The sequence below is a fragment of the Geotrypetes seraphini genome, chromosome 1 (genome assembly GCF_902459505.1).
Source record: "Geotrypetes seraphini chromosome 1, aGeoSer1.1, whole genome shotgun sequence".
Lineage (NCBI taxonomy): Eukaryota > Metazoa > Chordata > Amphibia > Gymnophiona > Dermophiidae > Geotrypetes > Geotrypetes seraphini.
Window position 1 is genome coordinate 264,544,747 of NC_047084.1, and position 27,366 is coordinate 264,572,112.

The window sequence follows — 27,366 nt, forward strand, 5'->3', positions numbered from 1 at the left end:
GAATTAATCCTGGCCTGGAGAGTAGGAAGACCGTTCATCCGCTGTAGCAACAGATACAGCTTCTTTATTCCCGAAGACCCGAGGGCAGGGTGGGAAGCAATGGAGAAATCATTGTGTTCTCGTTAGTAAAGCACAAAGAAAAGTCCGCTCGGAAGAGAAGTAGGGGGGAAGCCCGGCGAAGGAAATTCCCGGGGCGGAGTCTAGGCGCGCGAGCTCTTTCGCAACTCTAGGCAGCCGCAGCCTTCCTTCTTCAGAATTGGCAGGATTATTGTTACTGCGTTATATTTTCCTCACGGGACGGAAGAGACGAGACCCTTTTGCTCCTCCCGCTTTATAAGTGCACAACTAGCTGCAGCGCCGCTTCTGTCTGCGCCCTTTATTTTCATCGAAAAGGGCCCGAGGCGGAAGAACTCGTAAGAGCTTTTTATTTATTTAGTGTTTGGGAATTTTTATTTTTTTTTTTAAATTGCAGTTTGGCGAAATCACTGCGTACTTTTGTTTAGCCCATCTGAAGTGAATTCTTTATATATAGACATACAGTATATATTTTGGTGTATCATGTTGTCCATTAGCGACGAGAGCACGGACCCGTTGGTGGGGCGCTTCAAGCAGCTGGAGGAGACGGTGGAGCGGCTGCAGCGGGAAAATAGCGCGATGAGGAGCAAAGTGAGAAGTTGCAGCGCGCTCAGCACCTTTTACCACGAGGCGCGCCAGCAGCTGGGGGCGCTGGGGGAGCAGGTGGTGCGCAAAGACGAGCTGATCGCCAGCCTGCGGGCCCGCTTCGAGGGGGAGGGGGCGGCCTGCGGAGAGCCTCGGGGCGCCCTGCTGGCGCCCGCCCCCTCCCTGGTGCAGAGCTTGATGGAGCAGCTGAGCAGCGCCAGGCAACAGCTGCGGGAGACGGAGAGGAACTCTCAGGACAAAGTGGCGGCCCTCAGTCAGGTAAAAGGGGAAGGGGGGATGGAGGGGTAAAGCTGTGTGCACAGAAGTTCTTGTTCCAGGAGGAACCCCAAAAAATACACAGGGAAGCAACAAAGCGTAATATTAGCACACTTCAAATGTAAGCAAATGCAAATCACAAAAAAAGAAGTGGCTCAAAGCCTGTTTCTATAGGATTTGAGCCACTTCTTTTTTTTGTGATTTGCTCCAGGAGGAAGACCCCCTCCCCCCAGTTGGTGCTTGTGTTGAATAAGGTATTTGTAGTCTTTGGTTCTCTTTGTTGAAATTTGTGCAGCCTGTCCCATCATGTACCCAAGGACTTTCAAAAAGCGAGAACTGACCACAGTTCACCTTGGAACTGGGTAACTTGGCAGTTACAGTATGTGGGTCTGTGTTCATCCACTTTGGAAGAATGATGTGACACATTTATGTTTTAGTGGGTTTGTGTATTTAATGACTGCTTACGTTTTCTTTCTGGTCTTGCAAGACTGTTTTTTTTTTTCCACCTTAAAACAGGTGGAGGGGCATGATCGAAAGAAAAGTGTAAGTCTGATTTGGACGTAGAGTGCTAGTCGCCCTAAGTCGGCAGCCTCGAAAGGTCCATTCTCAAAAAGTACTTACAAAAGATTTTATTTTTGAAAATCGTTTCTCTACGTCTAGGCGTTTGAATGTCCAGACCGCCAGTACGCCCATCTTTAAACCACATTATCATCCAAATATTCGTCCAAGTCTGAAACATCCAGAACAAGGCCTTTGGTCATGGGAGGGGCCAGCAAAGTGATGGACTGGCCACCCAGATATGGCAACAGAGTAGAGGGGCACCTTACAGGACACTGCTATGAACTTCACAAAAGGGGTGCCACATAAACATCTCACCACAACTCCTTTATAGGCCATGGTGAGCCCCCCAAAACCCAGTATACCCAATTGTCTAAAATCCCAATAGCCCTTATGGCTGCAGGTGGCATCTATATATCAGTAGAGTTGGATTTTATTGTTTGTTTGTTTTTTTTTGGTGGGCTCACATTTTCCACCATGGTTAGAGTGGGTCCTCCTCTCTGTGGTTCACTAACCCCCCCCCACCCCCCAGACTATTTAAGCTTTCCTATGCCAGGTGCTGATGTTCTGGAGGCAGGTATGTATGTTTTCTGATTTTTGTGGCGATGTGAGGGGGGTCTGTGAACATGTATGTGAGTCTTTACTTTGCCCCTGCAGTGGTTATCTGGTTACCTTTGGTACCTTATGGGCACTTATATCTGTTTTTAGATCACCTAAGTTACAGCGTATAAGTTACATCTAAGTAGTCTCGTCAAACCTTGGATTATTCCTGCAGGACGACTAAGTCTAGGTTGACCTACATCCCACCCTAACCATTCCTCCAAAAACGCTCATTTCAGCTCTGGGCGCACAACGGGATTCAGAGGCCTAAAAAAGGCTCTGGATACGTACGTCTAAAGTTTCAAGCTGGTAGACACCAATCCTGGCTAAGCAACTTCATTGATAGAGCCAAGTTGAACTACGGTGCTTTTCGGAAAGAAATTAAGACCGCTCTGTTCAATAGATTTATTTCCTAGTCAGACAACTCCTTCCTTTTTAAAGCTAATACTCATCATGTTGATACTGCAAATTCTCACTAATGGAATTCTGTATTCACTGAACGCTCAGTGACTTCCTCACCAGCTGTATCCTGAAATTCGCTGGCTATCCAGCCCCCTTCACCGTAACATGTTAATACTATATTGTAACATATTAATATTATAATTCTTACTATTCTGTATTTTATAATCACCGACTGCTCAGTGACATCTTCCCTATTTGTACATTGCAATTCGCTGATTGTACAGCTCTCTTCACTGTGAACCGCCTAGAAGTCGCAAGATTATGGCGGTATAGAAAAAATAAAGTTGTTATTATTATTAAAAACCCATTTTGATTTTTGGCACTTGGACGACCTGTCTTTTAGTTTGTCTTAAGTGCCAACTTGGGTGGGTTTTTAAGACATATTTTTCTTTTGATTATAAGAACTGCCATCTCTGGATCAGACCTTAGGTCCATCAAGTCTGGCGATCCGCTCACACGGAGGCCCAGCCAGGTGTAACCTGGCAAAAACGTAGTCACCCGTATCCTTCTATGCATCTTTCGAGGAGAGGTGCACTTAACTTGCCCTTAAATATGAACCCCATATTTTCAGATCATTTTCTGCACTGTACTGGATGTTAAGTAATAGACTTCACCCAAATTACTGTAGGAAGCTGTTTGTATAATGTAATTGCTGGAAGACCTAGTGTTCCTTTGTAACCGATTTTTAAGGTCATGTTGTTACTCATCCAGGAAAAACCTAATCCACTTGGAAGTTTCTAAAACGTCAAAGCTGTAGCCTTGGCTTTCCTGTTCTAGGATAAATTTTTTGGGGGGATGTAACTTTTCTCCTTACCCTAGGACCTAGGTGTAAAAAAAAAAAATCGGTTAAGCTTCTGAGGCACTAGAAATGTTGTCTACCTATTTCTATTTTAAAGATGATTTTGAGATCTTGTTACTAAGCTACATTAGGGACTTAACATGTGCCTAATACAGCAAAAATGAGGTGATGTTATTTAGCATATCAGGAAGTGGACTACTATGGCTTATTGTGGTTATCGGGCCAGGGAATGAAGAATTTTCTAAGTTCAAAGAAAAAATACAATGTAATCATGAAATCGAAAAGCATATAATTACAGGCAGACTGGATGGACTGTTCAGGTCTTTATCTGCAGTCGTTTTACTATAATAAAACCACAAAGGAAACAAACTTACCAAATCAGGATGATTAAACTTCCTGCTTTAAAAAATATATATTTTTAAGGGCTGGCTCAGAGGGTCTTGGGTTCATTTACCAGGCCAGGTTTTGCATTACTTAAGGATGCTGTAGAGCAGGCATGTCCAACTTCGAACAGGTCGTGATCTACTTTTACTGGCCAAAATTACTGGTGATCTACCACCATGAAAATTAAATTTCAAATTAAATTTTAACTCAATAAAGTTGGAGGATTCCCCCCCACCACCATTTTTAATGAACCTTCTGTCATTTACTTGGAAGTGATCAGCTGTTAAGCAAATTAAGCAAAAACAAAACAGAGAGAGAAAATTCAGTAAGAACTGAGAGGGGAAATGGAAAGTACATTTTTTCTTAAAGTTTTATTGAGTAATAACTTTCTTATTTCTTTAACTTTTATTGAGTAATTTGTGTTAAATTTAGGTCAAGTATTGATCCAGGCTGATTTTGCATAATCTTTAATTTTTCGCTCTTGCTCATTAGTGAGACGTCTGAACCTGCATTTCATCCATCAGCTTTTTGAAGTTGGGTGAATATTGCATGAGGGCCAGTCTCGGGGAGTCCTGGAGATGACGCGGTATATAAACTTAAGGTTTAGATTAGATTAGATTAGATCTGTCATGTTGGAACGTTGTGTACTCTTTGCCATTTTCAGATGGGGGTGTTTCAGTAGCTTCCATGCAATAAAAGTTGGCTTTCCAGACTAGTGGGGGGAGAGAAAAGAAGTGAGGTGCAGGATTGTAAGGGGGGTTAGGGGAGTCGGAGTAAGAGGATGGCTGGGAAGCTAGTGGAGGGAGAGATGCTGCTCCGGGCTACAGTGGGGTGAGAGATGCTAGCCCTGGGAGGATAGGAGAAGAGAGAAAAAGAGATGCCTCCTCCGCTCTGAAATGGAGAAACGCTTATGCATCCCCCCAGGAAGGTCCCTCCTGTCAGAAACCACCCGCAAGTGCTCCTACAGCCACTTCATCCCCCATCTCTGGAACCAACTCCCCCCACAAATCAGACTACAGAACTCCTTGATGACCTTCTAGAAAGTGGTAAAGACCCTCCTCTTCAACTGAAATTCCAACTGCAATCATCCCTTGACATCCTCCCTTTTATTCCTCCCTCTTTTCCTCCTCGCCATTCCTGATCTGTATTTAAGTTGCTGAATAGGCTTTGTACTGTCCAAATGTATTCCACTGTGAATGTTTGCTTGTAACCTGTTCTGAGCTACTGGGAGGACGGGATAGAAATCAAATTAAAAATTTAATAAAGAAATACTGGATTGTACCAAAATTCTAGATAATTAGCAAAAATATTGTTTAAATTTTGCAAAATTAAGTTGCAGAATTTGCACATTTTGCAGAATTTGCAGATTTTTGAACAGAAGTTTGCATTTTTTTTGCATGGAATTCTGCCAGGAGTAATTCTTTGTAGTTTTACACCAGGCAGCAAGAAAAATAAGAAAATCACTGAATTCCAAATCTCACATAACACAAGTTTTACATTACAAATCAATATAACTGTACTAACCAAACAACTGAGGAAAAGAGACCATACTCTGCTAACCACTATTTCCTTTCCAATCTTATTAGTACCCCAGTCTTCTACCTAATTCTATTCCCTCCCCAACTTTGACCTACAAATATTTACAGTCCAGAGAAAAGTACATTAAGCTATTAAATGATCATATAGGATCAAAAGCTTTCTTAACTGTAATTTATTCTGAATCAGACTTTGAGTTTTGGGGGGCTTCATTGAAGATAAGGAGCCCAAGTCAAAATGAAACGGTTCCTTCATTTGTAAGTGAAATGCACTTCTTTGGCTTCCTATAACCATTACTACGTGAAATTGAATTCTCAATTGCCAATATGAAGGATCTTCAAGCTGCACCCAAATCTGGAGCATACATCTTTTCCCTACCCACAATAATCTTTCAGATTAACAATTTGTGTTCGTATCTCAACAGCATTCAGGACTCCAGGAGTATAAAAATATTTATACACAGGGTGGTGGGTACATAGTTCCATTCACAATGGAGCTCCTTTAGAACCCTTGAGAAAGCCTTTATGTGGCGAAACGGGTCCCTTCGTGGCAGGCTAGTGATTCTGCACATTAAAAGATAAGTGAAAAAACTTTCTGTTGTAATGTTTCATTTTGAATGGTCTATATCAGTGGTTCCCAAACCTGTCCTGGAGGACCCCCAGGCCAGTCGGGTTTTCAAGATAGCCCTAATGAATATGCATGACAGAGATTTGCATATAATGGAGATGCCATGAATGCAGATCTGCTCCATGCATATTCATTAGGGCTATCTTGAAAACCCGACTGGCCTGGGGGTCCTTCAGGACAGGTTTGGGAACCACTGGTCTATATAATCAGGTAACAACAGTAAGTGTTAAGCAATACATCAAGGAGAAGGTGTAAATAAGGGTCAAGGACTGATACCATTACCCATTAAGCTTTGGAATTACACAATCAATGTTGAATTAAGTAGGTTTGGGGACCCTTTAGCCCTCCTTCCTGCACTGGACCTTCGGAAGTGGGGTGTTTTGCCATTGTGGATGTTTCCAGTTTACCTCACTTCACCATCTTCTGTACCCTGTTAGTGATTTACATAGTTCCGTTCCCCAGGGAAGGAGATGGGAGGCCAAACCAGTAGCAACATTTGAAAAAAACAGTAGACTGACAACCAGGGAAGCCCAGTTCAAATCATACTGCTGCTACCTGTGTTCAGGCTTAGATCGTGAGCCCTCCAGGGGACAGGGAAGTACCTAGTATAACTGAATATAACTCACCTTGAGCAGCTACTGAAAAAAAGATGTGAGCTAAATCAAAAATAAATGCATATAAGCACAGGAGATCATTGGATCTAAGTCTAAAGATAGGGAAAGTTGTGTGACTCTCTGTAACTTGTCAGCTTCCAGGTGCTATATTTTTTCACAAGTAAAAAATGCTCCTCAGTACTTGGGGAACATATTGTATCTGTGTGTAATAAACTGCTAAGCTCTACATGTAACTCCCTTTTTTGCTTGCAAGCAAGCTGTCTCTGAAATATGCTGATGTTTATCCATATATGTTACACATTTTTTTAAAACTGACTTTCAGGAAAGCTTGTAGGACTTGCAGTTCCCAGATGAAGACACAATAGGTGAGGTCACAGAATGAGGATTTCTCCTCTTCCTCTAGACCAGTGCTTCTGAACCCAGTCCTTGAGGCATACCTAGTCCCATCAGGTTTTCAGGATATGAATATGGATGAGAGAGATTTGATTACACTGCCTCCTTGGTATGTAAATCTATTTCATGCATATTCTTTGTGGATATTCTGAAAATCTTGATGGTACTAGGTTGAGAAGCACTGCTTTAAATCTTCCCTGTGACCTGTGCTCACTAGTGCTGCCCAATTCAGGAAAAAAATTTTGATTCAATTCAACCTATTGAATCCATTTTTCAAATCGATTTTCCTACCCAATTGGGTGTGTTTTTCAAACATCCTGGTGGGTTTATTTTATAGCCTCTCCACCCCCTTTGCCCTCTCCTACCCACACTGGCGCAGTCATGTCCAGTCTTATATACCGCAAGATTGTGGCGGTATATAAGAATAAAGTTATTATTATTATTAAACAAAATAAACAAACAAAAAAGACTTTTCCTCTCTCTGTTAAGTCCTAGGTCACGTTCGCGGTCTAACACCAGCTCTGGCAGGATACTCATTTCCTGACACATTGTAATCGCAAAACAGAAAATAAAATTATTTTTTCTACCTTTTGTTGTCTGGTCATTATTCAAATCATGTTGGTCCCAGGCTCTGCAACAAACGTCTTCTGATAACTCGCTTGCCAGGGTCTCCTGACCACTTGTCATTTTCTTCTTTCTCCGTGCTAACCATCCATCTTCCATATCTGTCCTCCCCTTCCGTTTCACTTTCCTCTCCCATAGGTTTGCCATCTTTCTCTTTTTTCGTCTCCATCCCCGCAGCTGCAGTGATGGACCCCACCATTCCCAGATCTACCATCTCTCCTTTTCTCAACTACCTTTTCATCCAGCATCTCTCCCTCCTTCCCTACTACCCCAGGGTCCACCAGCTTTCCCTTTCTCTTCCCAACTACCCTCCTATCCAGTATTTTATTTATTTATTTATTTTAAATTTCTATACCGTTTTTATCCAAAATAGTTGGATGTTTTCTCATTGCCCTGTGGTTGCACCAGTGCCACGAGGTATGCGTGATTTTCTCAAGGTTGCTCTTCTTATGGGTGTCAAATCCATTTTGCTTTGTTGGTTAACCCCAGCAACTCCATCTGTTGCCCAGTGGAGAGCTTTACTCATCCACTGTTTACAGTTGGAATGTATGGGGGTTTCTGATCTTGATTCTCCTAAGGGTAGTCGGCTCCAAATTACGTTGGAACCCTTCTGGAATTCTTTAACCTGAGCAACTGGAAGCAGATTGTTAAACTTGTGACTGCCTTGTTTGGTTTCTGTATCTTTTCTATTGGAGAGCTGCCGTCTGTTTATCAAGTGGGGGGAAGGGGGAGAGGAGTAAAAATCTTCAAAACTCTTATTGATCACTGTTTTGCTGTATTATGCTTATGGCAGTGTTATTTGTTGTTCATTGTATTTCTTTGCCAAACATCAATAAATATATTTTTAAAACAAAAACTGAATTGATTCAAATCGATTCACCCGAAGTGAATTGGTGAATTGATTCAAATCAGAAATTGGACAGCCCTAGTGCTCACTAGTACCAGTTCACATAAGGCTTTATTAGGTTCTTTATATACTGTGAGTCAGTGAACATTGACAGGCCCTGTTGGCTCCATGTGGGCTTTCTGTTAGACTGAAAATCTGTGCAGAATATTGGTCTGTGAGCATACAATGATACACAGGGTCCTGAGTTGTCTGCCCCTGCCATCACTGTCATGCTTCATGCTTTGGATGTGGGGGGAGGTCTGTGACTTCCCCCCCTCCCCATTATCTGGGCTCATGTAAAGGAGTTCAAATGGGCTTAGGTATATTGAATAAAAGTTTGGGAACGGAGGGTTTAACTGCAGTGTCTTCAGCTTCCTTATGGAACTATATTAAAGGGAGACGAGTTCTGGAATATATATTATAGTTCAGTGAGACAAGTGTTTTGGAATATTATTACAGTATTTCTACGCTGAGTGTAGTATCTGATATGTCACTGTAGCTACTAGTCCTTTGAGTTATCTCCTTTTGGTTGATTTTACAATCTCTTTTTACAGAACTTTTCAACTGAAGAATCATATACTGAAGATCCATCTCCTCTCCCGCACTATTTTGTAGGAAAATGCTTAGTATATGTGGTCCAGCACATTTCTGCCATAAAGTCACTGGTATCATTTGGTCATTACTACATGTTAACTTTTAGAACCGAGGAAGAAATTGCTGCAGCTTTTAGCTAATCTGTACTGCCAACCTCAGTGTAGGTCTGGGACTTGGGTCTAGTCCTGACTTTCCTGTGACTTAAGACTAGTGCACTGGTGAATGCAGAGACCTGGAGTCAAGTCCTTGTGCTTCATTCCTTACCTTATAAATGGGCTTCAAATTGGACTTCATTCCTTACCTTATAAATGGGCTTCAAATGCTCCACTGCATGGGTAATGTGGCCATGGGAGTGTTTGTACTGGGATTTTATTGTGTAAGCATTACCACATACTTTTTTTTTAAATTTATGCTTGCTTCAGTAGTCCTGGAAAACCAAGGCTGTACTTGGATTTTGCAATGGTGCAGAGCTAGGAGGGTGACTCAGTAAAGCACTCAGTAAAGCAAGCTGAAAGATGGGAAGGACAACATATTGTCATATGAGTGTGATCATAGAACAGTACTGCTAAAAGAAGTCTGCTCAAACCGGGGACTTCCAAAGTATTTTCAGCTGATAATGTGAATGCCTTATTCCTCATGCTCCTGCTTTTGATAGCTCTGCCAGTCCTTTTGAAGACATTTTTTTTCTCTTTTTGCCAATAGTCCACGTTGATGTTCTGTTCTTGTCTCTTGCATAGGAATTACAACGACTGAATGAGAAGCTGAGAGAGAGAGACAAGTATGCTCTGGAGCTCAGCAGTCAGCCGCAGCATGAGAAGGAGATGGAGATTGTACGACTGCAGAGGAGCCTGGCAGAAAAAGAGAAGGTGCAGGCCACCAGCGAAGTGCTTTGCCGCTCACTCACTGACGAAACTCATCAGCTACACCGGAAGCTGGCAGCCACCGCCAAGATGTGCCAGCAGCTGGTGAAATGCATTGAAGAGAGCCAGAGGAAAAAACTGGAGGACACTGAGTGGCAGTGCTTCAAGGAACACCGTAATAAGGTACTATGCCTTTCTAGCTTCTAAAAAGCAAAGGTGCAATGACACAGTAGTCAACTTAAGCTGCCACTGCTTGTCAGGAGCACTTAGCATGAGATCCCTTGTGTAGGAGCAGCATAAGCTTATAAGTGTGTGAGATATCTTGGTACTCTTCTCAGTCATCTGTCATGTGTTTGCCCATGACTGCACAGTTCTCCAGCATTAAATAGACTTTTGATTACCAGTGACTTGGTGGAATTCAAACTCAGATAAAATACCTTGTCCCTGTTCCCCAGTGTACCCGGAGCCAAGCCATTTGTCTTGTACCGGTTTGACATCAGCTGCAGAAGTTGCTCACTGTTCTGGCCTCTGCCTATAAAAATACTATTTTCTTAACTGAGCTGCGCTCTATAATATTTAACTCCAGCAACACTTTTTATAAAGACAGAGACCAGCTCTCCGCAGTCCACACTGGACCTTCTTCACCGGAGGAAAGGCATTTATGGAAATGAGTTGTGATACTTGGTGGATGGGTACACTCTGAGAAACACAGACTAACCCTTATTTAATCCTGGAGCAGTGCTACAGTGTGAATAGAACAAACAGCAGGACCAGCTGACTCGGGCTCCAATGCTCAAAAGCTTTCTGTGGCAGTAAGAGTCGTTAAAGCACTCTTGCTGACACAGAAAGCTGTCCTGCCGATGCACAAAAGGATTCTCCGTGGCTGCTACTGATTTGTCTTAGCAGCTACAAAGAATCCTATACAAAGAGCTCATTAGTATTCTAATGAGCACTCCATGTAATGCACAGCAGAGAAAGCAGTTGTTTCCCATGCAAACTTTTAACGGCAAGGTCTGAGCTGTCATAGCCTTACTTTTTCTGTCAGTGCCTAAGTGCTGATTGGCTCGGGCAATGACAGGAAAGTAAGGCTATATGACAGCTCAGACCTGGCTGCGGGTTTCCCCTGATGCCTCCTGCTTTGGAGCCAGCAAGGGAATCTCCAATCAGCTTGGGGTTTTTTTTTTGTTGTTTTTTTTAATGAGCGCAGCTTTTCTGCGTGCACAACACACACAAGCTGCGCCTATTAAAAAAGAAAAAATAGAACCTCGACACCTCCCTGTATCTTCAATACAAGACAGGCAGTAGGGATTCCTACTCCCTCCTGCTGATAGGCATGCCTCTGGGAGGAGCCTAAAGCCCTGATTGGCTCATGTGCCTAAGGCCTATCCCCTGGGCCAATCAGGGCCTTAAACCCGTGCCTTGTGCATCCTGGAATTGTACTGGGAGGGTCTAAGGCTCTGATTGGTTCTAGCTCTGGCGCGTAAGGCCCCTTCCCCACAAAAAAAATCTTGATTTCATGTTTTTATTCTAAAAGCAGTTTTGACAGCAAGTGCAAAATTGAAACAGTTTATCCATAAGAAGTAATCATTGCAATGCAATGGGTGTAGAGGTCCTGAATGATGTTTGGTTTTTTTCTCAGTTGTGCCTCCTTCCTTGGTGGGTTTGCTATAACCCCTCAGCTTTTCCCTTCTGCATGTGTGTTCAGAAGGTATCTGATTTGCTCTGACTTTTTTTGTTTTATTTTTCGGGTTTTTGTTCCTGAATTTTGAGGCTTTTGGTGCTGCAGAGGCTCCCAGTGCTCCTGGGACAGTTCTGACTTCCAAGAATATAGACTTTCAGCGAAGAAGTCTGTACCTGACAGGCTTCTCTGGTTTCAGAGTGTCTGCTCTAGCAGTCTGTACGCTAGGGGACCGGTCCCCTTGTAGCAAGGCTCGCCCCAGACTTTGAGTATTGTGTGCAGGCCGTGGGGCCCCAAGTCCTGGACAATTCCGTCCGAAGAGATTTGTAGGGCAGCGATGTGGTCCACCCTCCATACTTTTAAGTATTACAGGGTTGATGTAGCAGCTCGCCTGGACACAGCTTTTGGGTTCTCGGTGCTGGCAGCAGGCTCATCTGTCCCACTCCAGACTTTATGGACTGCTTAGGTACGTCCCAACCTTTGAGGACCTCCACATTTGCAATGGAAAGAAAGATTAGGTTCTTACCTCAATCTTCTTTCCTGTAAATGGGTGTAGAGGTCCTGAAGTCCGCCCATCAATTATTACTTTCACCTGCTTGGAGTTTCAAGAAGATCACTGAAGTATAGTGGACTGTCTGCTTCAAGTCGGGTATGTCTTAACAGATGTTTTCATCCCCCTATCAAGCAGGGTCGCAGAGGATTAGGCTTCTTCAGTTCAAGAGCCTACCAAGAATTGATGATAAATCCTTAACTGTTAATGCAGGTTGCACTTATTTTATGTTCAAATGTTTCATTCATGTTTAACTCGTTGTTTATGCATGATATTTACAGAGCAGACCAGAGCAGTAGCTATTTGGGGAGTTTCCCCATACCCCTTCCTTTCTGTGTATTCTGTTTCTATAGTAATATTCAATTACTTTGGTACAAACTGAAGGGCTACAGCACAGCCCACTGAGGAAGGAGGCAGAGCTGAGAAAAAAATGCCTTTTGCAAAACACGTGGTTTGAGAGTAACTACCCAACCGTTGAGGACCTCTACACCCATCTACAGGAAAGATTATCAAGATAAAAACCTAATCTATCTTTGCTACAGTGGTCAATTTTATGTACATAAGAAAATACATATGAAGGTGACTGAGTAAATCATTTTAACTTGTGCTACTAAATGACCTGATATTTGGAGACTGCCAAGTACCACAAAGCTCTTCCCATTTGGACCACTAAACATTGCCTGTCTGCAGGCTGCTAAGCAGAGCTGCTGTCTTGACCCCTCAGTCTGCTGATTCTGTAGTGAAATATTTTGTGGTAGGTTTGTGGCATGTTTGGGGGGGGGGGGTTGTCCTTAATTTTAAAGACCAGGATTCTTTTTAAACTGTATTTATCTTTTCTGATTTGCAGCTTCAGTTTCCAGACAGTGATACCACAACTCTTCAGGCTATCTGCAAGCTACGGGACGAAAACAAGACTTTAAAACAGAAAGTAACTTATGTGAGTACATTTCTGCAGTACGATGTCATGCATTCTGGGCCATTTAGTAAAGGTGCACACTATCTTCTGCAGAGTCCATTTGTGTTCCTGTTAGCATGCACTAACTGTTAGTAAATAATCTCAACAAGTCATTTTACAGCTCAATTCTTCAAGCTTTTTCTATAGAGACAGGATGAGAAAGTAGCTTTGGTGAATTGAGTCCTTGGGGCCAGATTCTGCAAACTGCATCTATTTCGGCAGCCGCATACAAAAATGCCAATAGCGATGGTGCAATTTGCAGAATTGCGCCTACCATTAAACATAAGCACTGGTAATGTAGGCCAGGGTTTTGAAGGCCTACATTCCCAGCGCCTATTTTTTTTTTTTTTTTTTTAAAGAGAATCGCATCTACAGCGGCACCTTGTGGCGCCTAAGGTCCTTTCCGGTGTAAACCACGCCTACTTTGACCTTACGCATCATTAGTCTCCTCTGTAGATGCGATTATGGTGTCCTTTTTTGGGGAGGGGGGGGGCACCTACATTTTTTAAAAATGACATTTTAGGACATTTTAATTGGTTTTAAATGACATGGTCAATTACCATGCCAATTTAAAACTAATTAAAATGATTTAAGTTAGGCCATGGTAGGATACCTACCACCGCCTAACTTAGGCACCGTTTAGAGAATTTGGACTTTAATGTCTTTGTGCATTGGAGGGTATTTAGAAACATACTCCAGTATATGAGCATATATCTTTTTTTTTTAAGTGGTCACCTGAGCTACAGTCTGAATTACTGTAGAGTATTAATACTATAAAGGATGCAATTGAGTATCTGCAGAAGATATATATGGAAAGTGTGGAAATAACTCATTATGCCCAGATCTGTCTTGCATCCTAGTTCTCGAACATAATGGACAACATTGTTATTACTGTCTTAAATAGGCTATTATATTATTATTAGCCTGTCTGTAAATCATTCTTTTATGTATCTTTTAAGATATTTTTTTTTTTTTACACCAAACGGTTCTCGACTTGTGTGATATCCCACAAATCGGTATGTAAATTAACTCTACAACTCCACCTATTTCTTTTCATTTTCACTTTATTGGGTCTCGCTCTAATTTTCACGTTCACAATTATTGCTCATTTGGTCACATGCCTACTTTATTGCTCCATTGTTTTCAAATCTTTGATACATAGTTTTATTACTATCTTGTTTGGTGACCCCATCTTCATCTTTCAAATCAGACCACAGCACTCATTTGGCACATGACGTTAGCTTTGACTTGTTTCATCTCCACACATAGCACTGCATCATATATGACGCGTCTCATTTTCCACATACAGCACCACTGCATCACATTTGACGCTTGCCTGATCCATATTAATACACAGCACTATACTACACTCCAGTGGTTTTTCTTTAAGCATGCACACTTCAGCATCTCACAATTCATTATATTTCATCACATTACATTTTCCCTTAGGACCCCTGAGGAAGGAGTGTTACTCCGAAACATGGACCCTGTTGGGTCCTGTATCTTCACATATGAGATTCACCATTTGGATTACCATATTGTTTTTACTTCAATAAAGAATCCTGCGCTTTGTACATTGACTCTGCAGCTTTTTCTTTTTGTTGTTCATTGCTTGACTTAACTGCAGATCAATTGATTTTGGGCTATTTTTTTGTTTGTTTGTTTGTTTATTTGATCGATTTAATTGCTTGACTTTCATTCGTTCATTGCTTGACTTAACTGCAGATCAGTTGATTTGGGATTTTTTTGTTTGTTTGTTTAGTTATTTGATCGATTTTAATTGCTTGACTTAACTGCAGATCAGTTGATTTGGGATTTTTTTGTTTGTTTAGTTATTTGATCGATTTTAATTGCTTGACTTAACTGCAGATCAGTTGATTTGGGATTTTTTTGTTTGTTTGGTTATTTGATCGATTTTAATTGCTTGACTTTCATTCGTCGTTCATTGCTTGACTTAACTGCAGATCAGTTGATTTGGGATTTGTTTGTTTGTTTGGTTATTTGATCGATTTTAATTGCTTGACTTTCATTCGTCATTCATTGCTTGACTTAACTGCAGATCAGTTGGATTTGGTTTTTTGTTTTGTCTTGAACATAATGGGCCAGATTATCCAAACGGCGCCTATATCAGCTGCCTCTTACTAGCGCGATGCTGATCGCTTGTCAATCATGCAACGGTGCCATTTGGAGAATTTGTAACTATGTGAAAGATAGGCACCAGAAATATAGGCCAGGCTTTTAAAGGCTTATACTTCCAGCGCTTATCATAAACAAAGATCACATCTACAGAGGCGCCTAAGGCCACTTCTGGTGTTAACTATGCCTACAATGGCTGTAGGCACCACAAGGCACCTCCTTTAGTCAGTTTTTTTTGTTGTTGTTGCTGTTATGGCATTTTTAATTGGTTTTTAAACTGCTTAATCAATTACTGCGCCTTCTGCCGCCTAACGTACGGCGCTGTTTAGAGAATTTGGGCCAATGTGCTTTATCGAGCTCTGAATAGAGCAGAGTTTCCAACTATTTCTATTTTAGGATGTAAACCCCTGTGATGCTTTTCCTTTTCTCCATCCTCAGCTCTAATGCATGGGGAGACTGTCTCCTTTCTTTTTTCCCGTTCTTTCTCTGAAGACATAAGCATATGGACTTCTAATTAGAACTGAGATTGTGCGTCTTCTGGGAAAGATAAAGCAATAGGCTCGGTAGCAGCATTAGAAAATGGGGGCTTCACAGAAAGGGGGATGAAAGGCAGCAGATATTTAAAACATTATAACAAAATTCATGCAGGGGATATTAAAATGTTAACAGAATTCAAACAAGCTTTGAAGGGAGATGGAGCAAGCAGGGTATGTGGTACTACAACAGAGGTATTTAGGCAGGCTTGTCTAATATTGCATTCTTATGTGCTCATAGTGAGTCTGCAAATAGCAATACAATGTTCCTGTGCTCTTTTCTGCATTTTGCAGTGGGAGAGTGAACATGTCCTTTCTGGATGCCTTATTGGAAAAGAGCTACTCTAATGGCTTCTCTGAAATCATAATAGCCAAGTTATGTTGTAGCTCACTGACTTTGGTCAGTTTTATCTCTTTGTAAATTGCATAGAACTGAAAGGCATACCATATATACTTGAATATAGGATGAGATTTTTGGGCCAAATAAAACGGGCCAAAATGGGGGTCTTGTCCTATATTCGTGTCTTCACCACCCAACTCCCTCCTGATTGTAAAACCGCTTAGATAACCTTGATAGGCGGTATATAAAACGCCTAATAAACTTGAATCCCTCCCAGCTCCCGTTCTGGCCAATTCTAACAATTTCCCCCCCAACATACCTTTTTTCACCTTTTCGAATCTCTGGTGGTCCAGCGGTGTATGAGCCCCTTCCTCCCTGGATGGCTGCCTCGGATCTCGCGGCCAGTGGCGAATATGGCACGCAAGAGCAAGCTTTCTGAGCTCCCGCCTGGCCCTGCGCCGCTCCCTGAATGGCTGCCGCCAGTTCTCACTGCTTTTGAGTCCTTGGTTTTAAGGGCAGGCTCATCTGTCCCTCCCTAGACATCTGGCACTGCTTTGGTACATCACCTAAGGTACAGACTTCTGCATTAATGTAACAGAATGAAAGATTAGGTTCTTACCTGAATAATCTTTCTTTAATCATAAACAAGAGTCTGTTCTGCTCGCCCTGTCGCTAAGGTCTGTGCTCCACAATTTATTAAAGCAAATCAGGTCCTCAAGTAGGTTGATTGGGTGAGGATTGGGGCAGGAGGGGAGGGCCACATATAAAGAAGCTGTTTCTCTGCCCTTGGAGCCCAGACATTTGAGGGTCCAAATGTAAAATATGTAATACCAAAGCAGCTAATGAAATTTAGTAGTAATCATTATCTGAGACAGGTTGGAGGGACCACAGTTCCCTTGACCTTTAGACGGGCAGATTTTAAAGATGAAATTTCAAAAAAAGTCATCTGCTGTACAAAAATAATAGAACTCCCCTATCTCCCCTGATTACACCGCCTAGAAGGTTTGATTAGGCGGTATAAGAAATTTTAAATAAACTTGAAACTTGAAGTCAAGCTGCTTATGAAGTGATACAAGAAAGATGGTGTCTGTTTAATTGCTAGTCCATGCTATTTGCTCAATTTATTTTTTCCTTTATGGCATATGACTTTAATAACTTTACCACTCGATCAAAACTGGTGGCACAGTCTGCCACTCAGATTTTACGCATGGCCGATAAAACGCTTTTAAGGGCAGTTCAGATGGCCTAAAAGGGTAAAAGAATTGGTAGTGTAATTGAAAAGATGATGATGCTCAAATTTCTGAAAGAGGGGATTTGTGAGTCTAAAAATACACCCCACACATGCTTTCCAACTAGTCCACTGAAAAATATGTGCTCATAGCCAGGTTTTGCAGGTAAAATACTTCTATTTAAAAGTTACTGACATTAAAAGGGCTCAGTCTTACAAGAAATGATTGGTCATATTTAATATCTGTTTGCAAGTGCTTCTTAACTGTAATTACACTACCAATCCTGTAATAAAGTTAAAAATAGAAATTGAGATATTTTTGAACTGGCTCAAAACCACCCTTCCCCAGCCCCCATCAGGGTTACCACCACTCAGCCTTTGTAGCAGCACATTTTAATGACAGCAATACTGCGTGTACGGTTACTGCACACCTCGAGTTTCAGATTTACTTGTTTATGAGATGTGATCCTCAGCATCTACAGTGAGTTTTATTTTTATACTGAAAGTGGTACTGGCAGCGTAATAGCTTAACTGGCTGAGTTCAGATTCTCTCAGGAGACATGGCTCAAAAATAGAGCATTCTACCCCTCTTTAGATGGTATGAAGTATTAAAGCCTTTTTCCTTTTCTAACTCTTTGCCTCTCTCAGCTCTTCTTGAGTCCACAAGCGAGTTGCTGCAGAGAATCTCTGGCATACTTGGAGTCTCCAAATACGCAATTTCCTTATGTTCCTTTCACTTTTTCTGTGCCATTGGGACCGGGCTTGGTATTTGGCACAACAAGCCTTTATTATAAACCACCTGGGGATTTCTCCCTTAACTCATTTCTTCCAGCCTTTTGCAGTGATGATCTTCAGCTGGAAGGGGAGGGAGGCACTGAGCAATAAGGTTCTATTATTTGAGGGCTATATTTGGCCACTAAGGGGGGGAATAATTCATCAAGCAGCGTTAATTCATCAAGGGCCTTAATGCATGCTAAATGCTAAGAAGCCCATAAGTGTAAAATGGACTTCTTGGCATTTAGTGCATATTGATTCCCTTAATGCCCACACAAAGGCTTTAACGCTGCTTAATGAATTGCCCCCTAAATGTTATCTCCTTGTGATGACTGACGGAGATTGTGAATACTGCCTCTGTGGCATCTCTGACCAACCTGGGGAGCTGAGTCTTGGCCAGGGAAACAAACCCAGCACTGCCAGTGAGCTAGTGGACCCATTCCTTTTCCTTTTATAAGTGTTCATAACACTCCCTTTTAGTGTGCTAAATCTTGGGGGGGGGGGGGGGGGGGAACTGTTTTTGAGATTGAAGGTATGTTTTATTTGCATATACAGTATGTACAGATATGCCATTACAAGAAGCAGTCCTGATATAGCCTCTTTGTATTGTTAATTTATACTGCCAAAGAAATTGCTCATTTATAACAAAATAGCAGTGTAGATGATCTCAAAACATCAACATCCCGGCACAGATAAGAAAATAAAAGTGGAAGTTTAAGCTGAAAGTGAAACGGCTTCAAATGCTATGTTTTCTAATGCTTTTTATTCACAGAATCTGTGGATAAGGTTTTTTGAGCAAAGTATATATGGAATTTGAGCACTAAGCACTTTTAAAATTAATTTAATTTAAAAAAAACCAACAATGTAAAAAGCAAATTGGATGATAATATATGCCAAAAATTGATTCATGCAGCCGTTCCAAATAATAGATGGCTGGTGGAGGCATATCTGAATAATCTGCTAAAAATAGGATTGTTAAAGTTGATGCTTTGAGATCATCTACACTGCTATTTTGTTATAAATTACAAGAAGCAGGCTATATCTGTGGTATAATTCTTGTAATTTTTTTAATTTTTTTATTTCATCCCTTTTGTATGAAAAAGCCATTAAAGCTGATAAATTGTTTAATGAAAGCCTGTTCTACTCCTTCAGGTAGAAGATTTAAATGCAAAATGGCAGAAGTATGATGCTAGCAGAGAGGAGTACGTGAAAGGGCTCCACCTTCAATTAAGGGAACTAAAGTTGACACCAGAACTTGGGAAAGGCTCAACCCCAGTACTGGCCAATGCGGAGCTGATGCAGAAGGAAATTATCCGGCTGAATCAACTACTGGAAGAGAAGCTGAATGAATGTACTCATCTTAAACATAGCATTGAACAGATGACAAAGGATAAGATTGGAGACAGTGAACATATACAGATGCTAGAGCAGCAGGTTTGAAAATCCTATTTTACTCTTTCTCCTGTCATGCAGGGCTTTGCTGTGAGGTACAGGTGAGCAGTGGCCTAGTGGTAGAGCCGCTGCACCCAGAGGTTGTGGGATCGAATCCCAGTGCTGGTCCTTGTGACCCTGGGCAAGTCAATTAATCCTCCACTGCCCCAGGTACAAAATAAGTACCTGTATATATGTAAATTGGGACCAAAGCAAATAAAAAATTAAAATGTTTAGACTGCAGAAGTAGAAAAGAAAGCACATTTGAAACATTCCAATTCAGAATAAATTATATCTCTAATCTGATCTTGAGTTTTCCATTCTGATTTTAGTTTCTTATTTGTATTTCTGATCTGTGGTTCCTAGTTTCACATTTTTTTCAGGTGTTTTGTGTTTTTGTTTGTGTGACCAAGGTGTGGTATTCTGCTGGTATGTAGTTTTTGTATAGAGATCTATAGCAGTGCAGTTTTATTCTGTTTTCTCACTAGGTGGTGTATTGGTGTTTTAGGGACTGGTGAAATATTTACAGTGCTGCCTTTTCACAGATAGGTTGTTGCTCTTTTGAGTCTTGAGAGTTAATACTATTATGTTTCTCTTAGTGTCATGCTGCATCAGACTTCCTGGAGTTTCTACTTCTAGTTAGTGGTTTCTTATTCTGTAGGAATGATAGAGGTATTCTAGTTTTTAGTTTCTCTGTAGGAATCTGAAGCAGTCTGATTGGTTCTGTTCTTCCAGGAGGAAATATGCCACCTTGGGTGAATATCTTTATAAAGGCGGTTAATAAATCCCCAAAAATAAATACAATTAAAAAATTAATATTTTGTCTTTTACAGATAGGATGGTGGGTTTCAAGTTTTATTTAAAAATTTGATAAAAATGCTTATAAAAAATTTCTAAGTGAATTAACAATATAAAAATAGGCATCTTGAAACATATAAATGACAGACATTAACCATGACAAACTTGGGAGAGGGATAAAAGGTTGAGCTACAATTTATCATGAAAAGAACATAGATGGGGAAAGACATTAAGGAAGGGATTAAGAGCTGCCTAAAATACGACTATATTTGAACATGGCAGGACAACGATTGTGATGAACAGAACTGATCTGTCAATTTGATTTGAGTCCTGTACATTAGTGCTGCTTTTATTATATTAGGTTTTCTATATAGATCCGGAATGTGTGTTGGTTACTGGAGCTCTGTAGGGGTCGCCCCCCTCCAGTCCCAGCTACCTTGGGAGAGGTAGTGTTAGAAGCCATCTTAATATTTTGGCCTAGGGCCTATTCAATCCTAGCAACTTGACTGTCTTTGACCTCTCTGCTGATATTGCCAAAAGTGGAACTGATTTTATGCTAAATTGCAATGTTTTGTTTGTATTTTTTTCCTAATGTTGATATTCAACATCTCACCCACCAAAAATTTAGTAGTAGCCTAAAATCAGGGTAGATAAAAAATCAATGATTTTTTTTTTTTAATCTGATTTTATTTTTTTATTTAAATTTGATTTTTTTTTTTTAATCTGATTTTATTTTTTTATTTAAATTTTTTTTTTTTAATCTGATTTTATTTTTTTATTTAAATTTTTTTTTTTTAATCTGATTTTATTTTTTTATTTAAATTTTTTTTTTTTAATCTGATTTTATTTTTTTATTTAAATTTGATTTTTTTTTTTTAATCTGATTTTATTTTTTTATTTAAATTTGATTTTTTTTTTTTAATCTGATTTTATTTTTTTATTTAAATTTGATTTTTTTATTTTATTAAAATGCATATTTTGAGGAAAAATCTATATAAAAATTTCCGTTTTAAGATACATTATAGTCCAAAAATTTATCATCATGAAATAAGGATTAGTTTTAAATTATGTAGCATAGACTGTATATTCATGCAATGTTTAAATTTTTTGGTAAATGAATTCCATTAATACATTCATAATGTCAAGGGCATGATTTAAATCAAATCAACCCTAAAATCACTACCATTTAAAAGATGGGCTACCAAACAGCTTCCAGTTAGTAGTGATTTTTATGATGCTATTCAAATTTAGGATCTCTCGGGTGCTTGTGACTTGGCTGGCCACTGTTGGATACAGGATATTGGACTTAGTGGATATTCTGGCTTAGCATGGCTTTTCTTAAACTCGAGCCGTACTTTAACCGTCAGCAACCTTTTTAAAGCAAAGAGCCATTTTCTCCTAAAATGTTTGAGATTTATGGGTAGAGAAAGGGGGTTTGAGATGTATGGTTTTTAATGCAATATGGGCATATTCTGAAATCTCTTTAGCAAGGTAGGAAAACCCTGAGACTGGGGGGGAGGGTGTCAGAAAAAAATTTCAGCTCTTCTCTTATCATCATTGGCTGAAAAACCTCCCTGTTTTTATATTTTATTTTCCTGTCAAACATAAGCGTTTAATGGCAGCAAACACCTACTTAGCATACTCTTTCATATCCACTTTCAGAAAATAAAATTGTGAAATCTATAGTCCAAAAGCTTTAAACAAGTTGAAAGCACTTATCTTTAGATGTCTTGTTTTATAGCTTAACTTTAGCTAATCCAATCCAATGCAGCCAGCATTTCATGGCAATACCACCACTGCATCAGAGCAAATAAGGATGAGCTGCTCAACGTCAGCAGTGTGAAGCATCAGCTTCAAATAGTGCCAGTGACTGATAAGGGGAGGGCTGAAAAATTTCCTCCCTCCACATCCAACATCTCTTCCCTTTTCCTCCCCTCTCTGCCCCTCCCAATTTGACATCGCCCTGTCCCTTCTCTCTTTCCTCCTGCCCTCTCCCATCCCTCACTCTCATTGTCCAGCATCTATCCATCACTCCCTTCTGCTCCAGAATACAACATATCCCTCTTTCTCCCCTCTACACCTGCTTTGTGTCTCTTCCTCCCTCTCATACACACCAGTGTCCAACAAGTCTCCTTCTCTCTCCCTCTTTTTGTTCCCCAGGTCCAAGATCTCTCTCTTCCTCCCCTCCCCCCACGTACCATCTCTCCTTTCCCTCCACCCTTATGTCCACTTCTCCTGCAACATATTTCCTTCCCCTCCATCTTCAACCCCACTCACAAATATGTTCTTTCTTGTTTTACTGGGTCAGTGGTGACTTCTACAGATGCCTGTTGCTAACCCAGAAGCCTCTCCTCTGTTGCGTCCTGCCTGGACAGAAACAGGAAGTTCTGACAGGGGACAGGACATAGCAGAGGAGAGGCTTCCAAGTTAGCAACAGGTAGGAGTTGCTGCTGACCCGTTGAAGCAAGAAAAATGAATGCAACTGTGTTAATGCCAGGAGGTAAAGTAAGGAGAACCACAGTCACATGGTCAAAGAGCCGCGGGTTGCTGACCCCTGACCTAGATGGTAAAATGAGGTCTACGTTTGAGGAGGCAGCATGACTTAAGTGAATTAACATAGGGTGTTAAAAACTTTCCAAACACAAGGCAGTATCTGAGGCTGGCTTAAATCTGCACTGATAGGAACCTGTGGTAACTTACATATGAGTATATCTTGAATTATCGCTCTTGTAAAAGATGTGCAGCTATTATCTGGGCTGTTTATATGCATCTGCTTGAGGTGAATTCCTAATCTTCCCATCTGCCTCTTTCAGGTTCTTGTCTACAAGGATGATTTCAAATCAGAAAGAGCCGATCGAGAGCGTGCACAAGGCAAAATACAAGAACTTCAGGAAGAAATTACCCGACTACAGCTTCAGATAACTAGAAGACAGGTAAGTTTAAAAGAATGTTCTAAAGCTTATTCAAGAAAGGGTCAGAAGTTTTCCTTCAGTGGAGTTTAAAAACAGATTAATCAAACATACGTGCAAGGGATAGAGTAGAGTGGCTCCCGCTTTTGAGGTTCTAAATGTCTCATGCAGCTTCTGTGATTGCTTAGCTTCCATTTTGTAATATTTAAAATTACTCGTCTTGCAAAACACTTGTAAACTAAGGTTTGACTGTGTTTCTCTTCAAGGAATTGCACTCAGTTCAATGTTCTAACATTCAATGTCAAGTGATCCCTTGGGAGATAATTTAGGATCTCCTCTTTCACCTCTTAGTCAGGCATGGGCGCAGTTTGTATGATGAAACTGTGTAATATCCTAACTCCATTCCTTCTCTTCCATTCTGGAGGTTTTCATGAATTTCAGGCTGCCATCTCAGCAGTACTTCAGTTTAAAATTGGAAACTCAATTGAAGTGATAGTTTTATCATTTATTTTAGCAAATCTGTGAGCATCTTGTCAAAATGCTGAATGTTAAAAGGAGCTCTATCAGGATGTAATGTTAACCCCCCCACACACACAAAAAAGAGGAAATTTTAATTTTGTGTCGTGTTTTTAACCATCCTCTTCTCTTTTAGGAGGTGAGGGAGCCAGGCAACCATTTAAGAATCCAAATTGGTAACAAAAACATATGCATAGAGCCGGATGGCGCTGAAGCCTTGTTGGGCAGCAGCCCTGATCAGTCGAGGATAAGGAGACGGGTCACAGAGTCGGAGCCTTTTGAAGTACTCTCAGCCAGTGGGAATTCAGACTTGAAAAATCAAGAGCAGGGAGACCTGCAGTGCCCTCGTTGTTTGAGGTTGTTTAATGATGATCTTGGTGAAGAATTTCTGAAGCACATCTCTGAATGCTGACCGTAAAGGGTGAGATTGCAAAATAGAATCAAACCACTGTCATGCAAACTTGTTCTAGCAAGTTGGATATTGATCTGCTGTTTGGAATTGGTTTGCCCTGTTGGGTGTACAGTGCACTGACATTTCTGTAAGTTCTGGTGAAAGCAGTTTCCAGCCAGTGACTGGACTGAAGAGTCTGATGGCTAGACTGGCAATGTAAGGAAGTGACAGCTTTTACATAGCTGTGTCAAACCTGGCTGACAGGTTAAGGAACAGAAGTTGGGCTGCTGACCAGATGGAAAGAGACAGAAGGAAGTGGAAACATTCGTTGAATACATGGGATATTTGAACTATTTGTGTCAGAAACTCTCAGGAAAGCGCAAATTGAAGAAAACTGAAATTGGATAACTTTCAGACAATTCTTCATAACTTTGATACTCTGTATGAACATCTCTCAAAGCACCTTTGTGTCCATGACAAAGTTAGATTTGAGCTTTGGGACAGGGGGAGTGAGGATGCTGGCTCCTTCTTTGGAACTTCAAATATTGTGTTAGTGGCCTCTGAATATCACCACTGTGTTCTGATGGTTTGCATTATAAGACTTTCTAACTTATTTATATAATTTGCCTCCCTTCCCACATTAACTACAAGCATTGGTCCTGATGTGTTGTGACTCTCTCCTGCTTGGAAGAGTCCTGTGCTATCTACTTTTGTCTTCTGAAGAAAGCTGATACGGTTTCATGTAACCAGCTGATCTTCCAATGACAGAATTCTCTGATAGGGGGAATATAAATCAACCCAAGAATGCCATATATACTTGAATATAAGCCAAGATTTTTGGTCCCAAAAATGGGGGTCTCAGCTTATCTTTGGGTCAATGCCCACCCATCCCCCTCCCGGACCTGTTGCAGGAATCCATAGGGGCTGCTGTAAAACCTGACGGTCCAGTGGTGGGCAGGGACAGGAGGGATGCCTCCTCACTCTAAAAACATTAATTTCCCTCCCACCTCCCCTGCATACCTTTTCAATTCCTTAGTGGTCCAGCAGTGAACCGGGGCAGTAGCAATCTTCCTGCCCTGTGCAGAGGCCAACTTTGTGAGTTCCCATGGTTTCGCAGCAGGCCAGAACAGGAGGGATCCCTCCCGTCTCCTATCTTGGTTGACTGTGATAACTTTTACCTCCCTCCTGCCTCTCCCACGTATCTTTCAAATCCATGGTGACCCAGTGGTGAACTGGAACAATCTTCTGTGCTCCTGCCCCGTGCAGAGCTGCTAGCTGATTGGCTTCTGCTGGACCACCAGGTCTTACAGCGGGCCTGGTGAAGGCCTGCAAGGCATCAGGAGGGAAGGAGGAAGAGGGGGACAGGGCAGGGAGGGAGGGGGGACAGGGTGCAGAGCCTGGAAGGGCAGAAAGGGAGCGAGGCTGAGTGAAGAGCCTAGTAGGGGAGTAAGTGAAGGGGGGCTGGGTGCAGGGCAATTGAATATTAATCTCTCTCCCCCCCTTGTGTTTATATTCGAGTTGCCATTTTTTCTTCCTTTTTGGAGGGAAAAAGGTTACCTCGGTTTATATCTGGGTCAGCTTATATTCAAGTATATATAGTATTTATGGTGAGCTGCAGGTTTGTAACTGCTTGCAGTTTCATGAAGCTGACACTTTTCATGACAAGGAGATATTGTATTTCAATTTATTTGTTGTTTGTTTTTTTAATTGTATCACACTACACCAAAAATTGAGGTGAGAAAAATGTATTTTATGTTAAAATGAATAAATTTTATATAGCAAAACTGTTATTTAGAAGACAAAGATATAAGGTGCTCATGTGTGTTTTGGAGAGAGGAACAGTATGGGGGGGTGAAAAAGGAACTAATCTCTTCAGTACTTAGAAAAAAAGCTTAAATCAAACAAGTCTTCCAAATTAGAGAGTGACATGGGGACAAATTTTTCCCCATCCCTGCGGGAGCTCATTTTCCTGTCCTTTCCCTGCCCCATTCCTGCAAACTCCATCCTCATTTGCACAAGCCTCAAACACTATAAAATCATAAGTGTTCGAGGCTTGTGTGGTTAAGACACAGCTTACAGGAATGTGACAGGGACAGGGGCAAAATTCACGGGGATACTGAAATTGGGTTCCTTCGAGGACGGGTAAAAATTTGTCCCTGTGTCATTCTCTATTCCAAATAAACAGGGGCCTACTTCACTGTAGTGTTGGGGTCCTCTGCATTTAAAACCAAAGCTCAACCTGGGATGCTTATTTAGGTTCATTGACCCCAAGGGGGGTCAGAATTTGCTGGTAAACAGAATATGATACTTTGCTGATAGCATGATCTGTCCGGAGTGGGCCACTCCTTGGCTTTTTTAGTTTGGGGTGTGGGAGGGTTGGGTGAGGCCTCTTCAGGGACTGTAAGAATCCAAGTCCTTGGACAGGGGTGGTTTTTTTTATTTTTTGTTGTGTTTTTTTTTTCCTCATCATTTGAGGCAGATCTGGGTCATGGGCATTCAGATTTTGGATCTCAATCATCAGTTGGGGCTTATTGGTGGGAAAGATGATGATGCCTGTTTCCATGGTAATCAGCAAGATTGGTTCTGTAGCATGCCACTTAGGGTAGATGTGGGGAGCAGGTATAAAAGATACAGAAATCCTAAGAAAAGTCTAAAGAAAAATCTGTCTTCTGCCTGCCTTACACCAGTCTCTGTTGTTCACTTCATTGTTCCATGTATGTCAAGACTTCCCAAACCTTTCCTGGGGACTTCCATAGCCTGTCCAGGTTTTCAGGAGCTTTACAATGAATATGCATGAGGTCAGTTTCTGTATAATGAGTGTCCCAGTACATATACAGCTCCTGTATAATCGTGGTTAATCTTCTGAAAACCTGTCTGACTGCGGTCCTGGGACAGGTTTGGGTAGCTCATATGTATGTGCTAAGTATAATGTGTTTCTAGCATGTTGGCTGCATGCTTTTTCTTTTATGTTGTTCAAAAGTTTTGCACTGAATCATATTACACAGGGTAAATTAAACACTTATGTTCATATGATATAAAGCCTATTTTTGTAATAAAGTTATATTAACATTACTGTCTTTCTGCCATTATTTGCTTTCGTAATTCATTTAAATTTAAATATTATGGATTTGAAGAAAGGAAAATAGTGTACACTGCATGCCCAAATTCATGGTTGGTTTGCTCTGTTGCTGAAGTGGGGGCCAGTTGTATAAAACCACCTCAAATATGAGAGCCAGAACATTACTGGAAAAAAG

At 41.1% G+C, this 27,366-nt stretch overlaps 1 protein-coding gene across 1 annotated transcript; it reads left to right on the forward strand.

Moving 5' to 3' along the window:
• TNIP2 (TNFAIP3 interacting protein 2) lies at positions 1–27,189 on the forward strand. The gene is made up of 6 exons (XM_033950588.1): positions 1–939; positions 9,751–10,056; positions 12,949–13,038; positions 19,220–19,501; positions 23,110–23,229; positions 23,858–27,189. Exons 1-6 carry the CDS (start codon positions 559–561, stop codon positions 24,131–24,133), a joined length of 1,455 nt encoding a protein of 484 aa, XP_033806479.1. The 5' UTR covers positions 1–558; the 3' UTR covers positions 24,134–27,189.
• The last annotated feature ends 177 nt before the right edge of the window (positions 27,190–27,366 follow it).

Bases quoted from the DNA above. Each gene is read 5' to 3' on its own strand.
- TNIP2 (XM_033950588.1), top strand. From the start codon at position 559: ATGTTGTCCATTAGCGACGAGAGCACGGACCCGTTGGTGGGGCGCTTC. The intron at 940-9,750 runs GTAAAAGGGGAA...TCTCTTGCATAG, and splicing joins AAGTGGCGGCCCTCAGTCAG to GAATTACAACGACTGAATGA. The intron at 10,057-12,948 runs GTACTATGCCTT...TCTGATTTGCAG, and splicing joins TCAAGGAACACCGTAATAAG to CTTCAGTTTCCAGACAGTGA.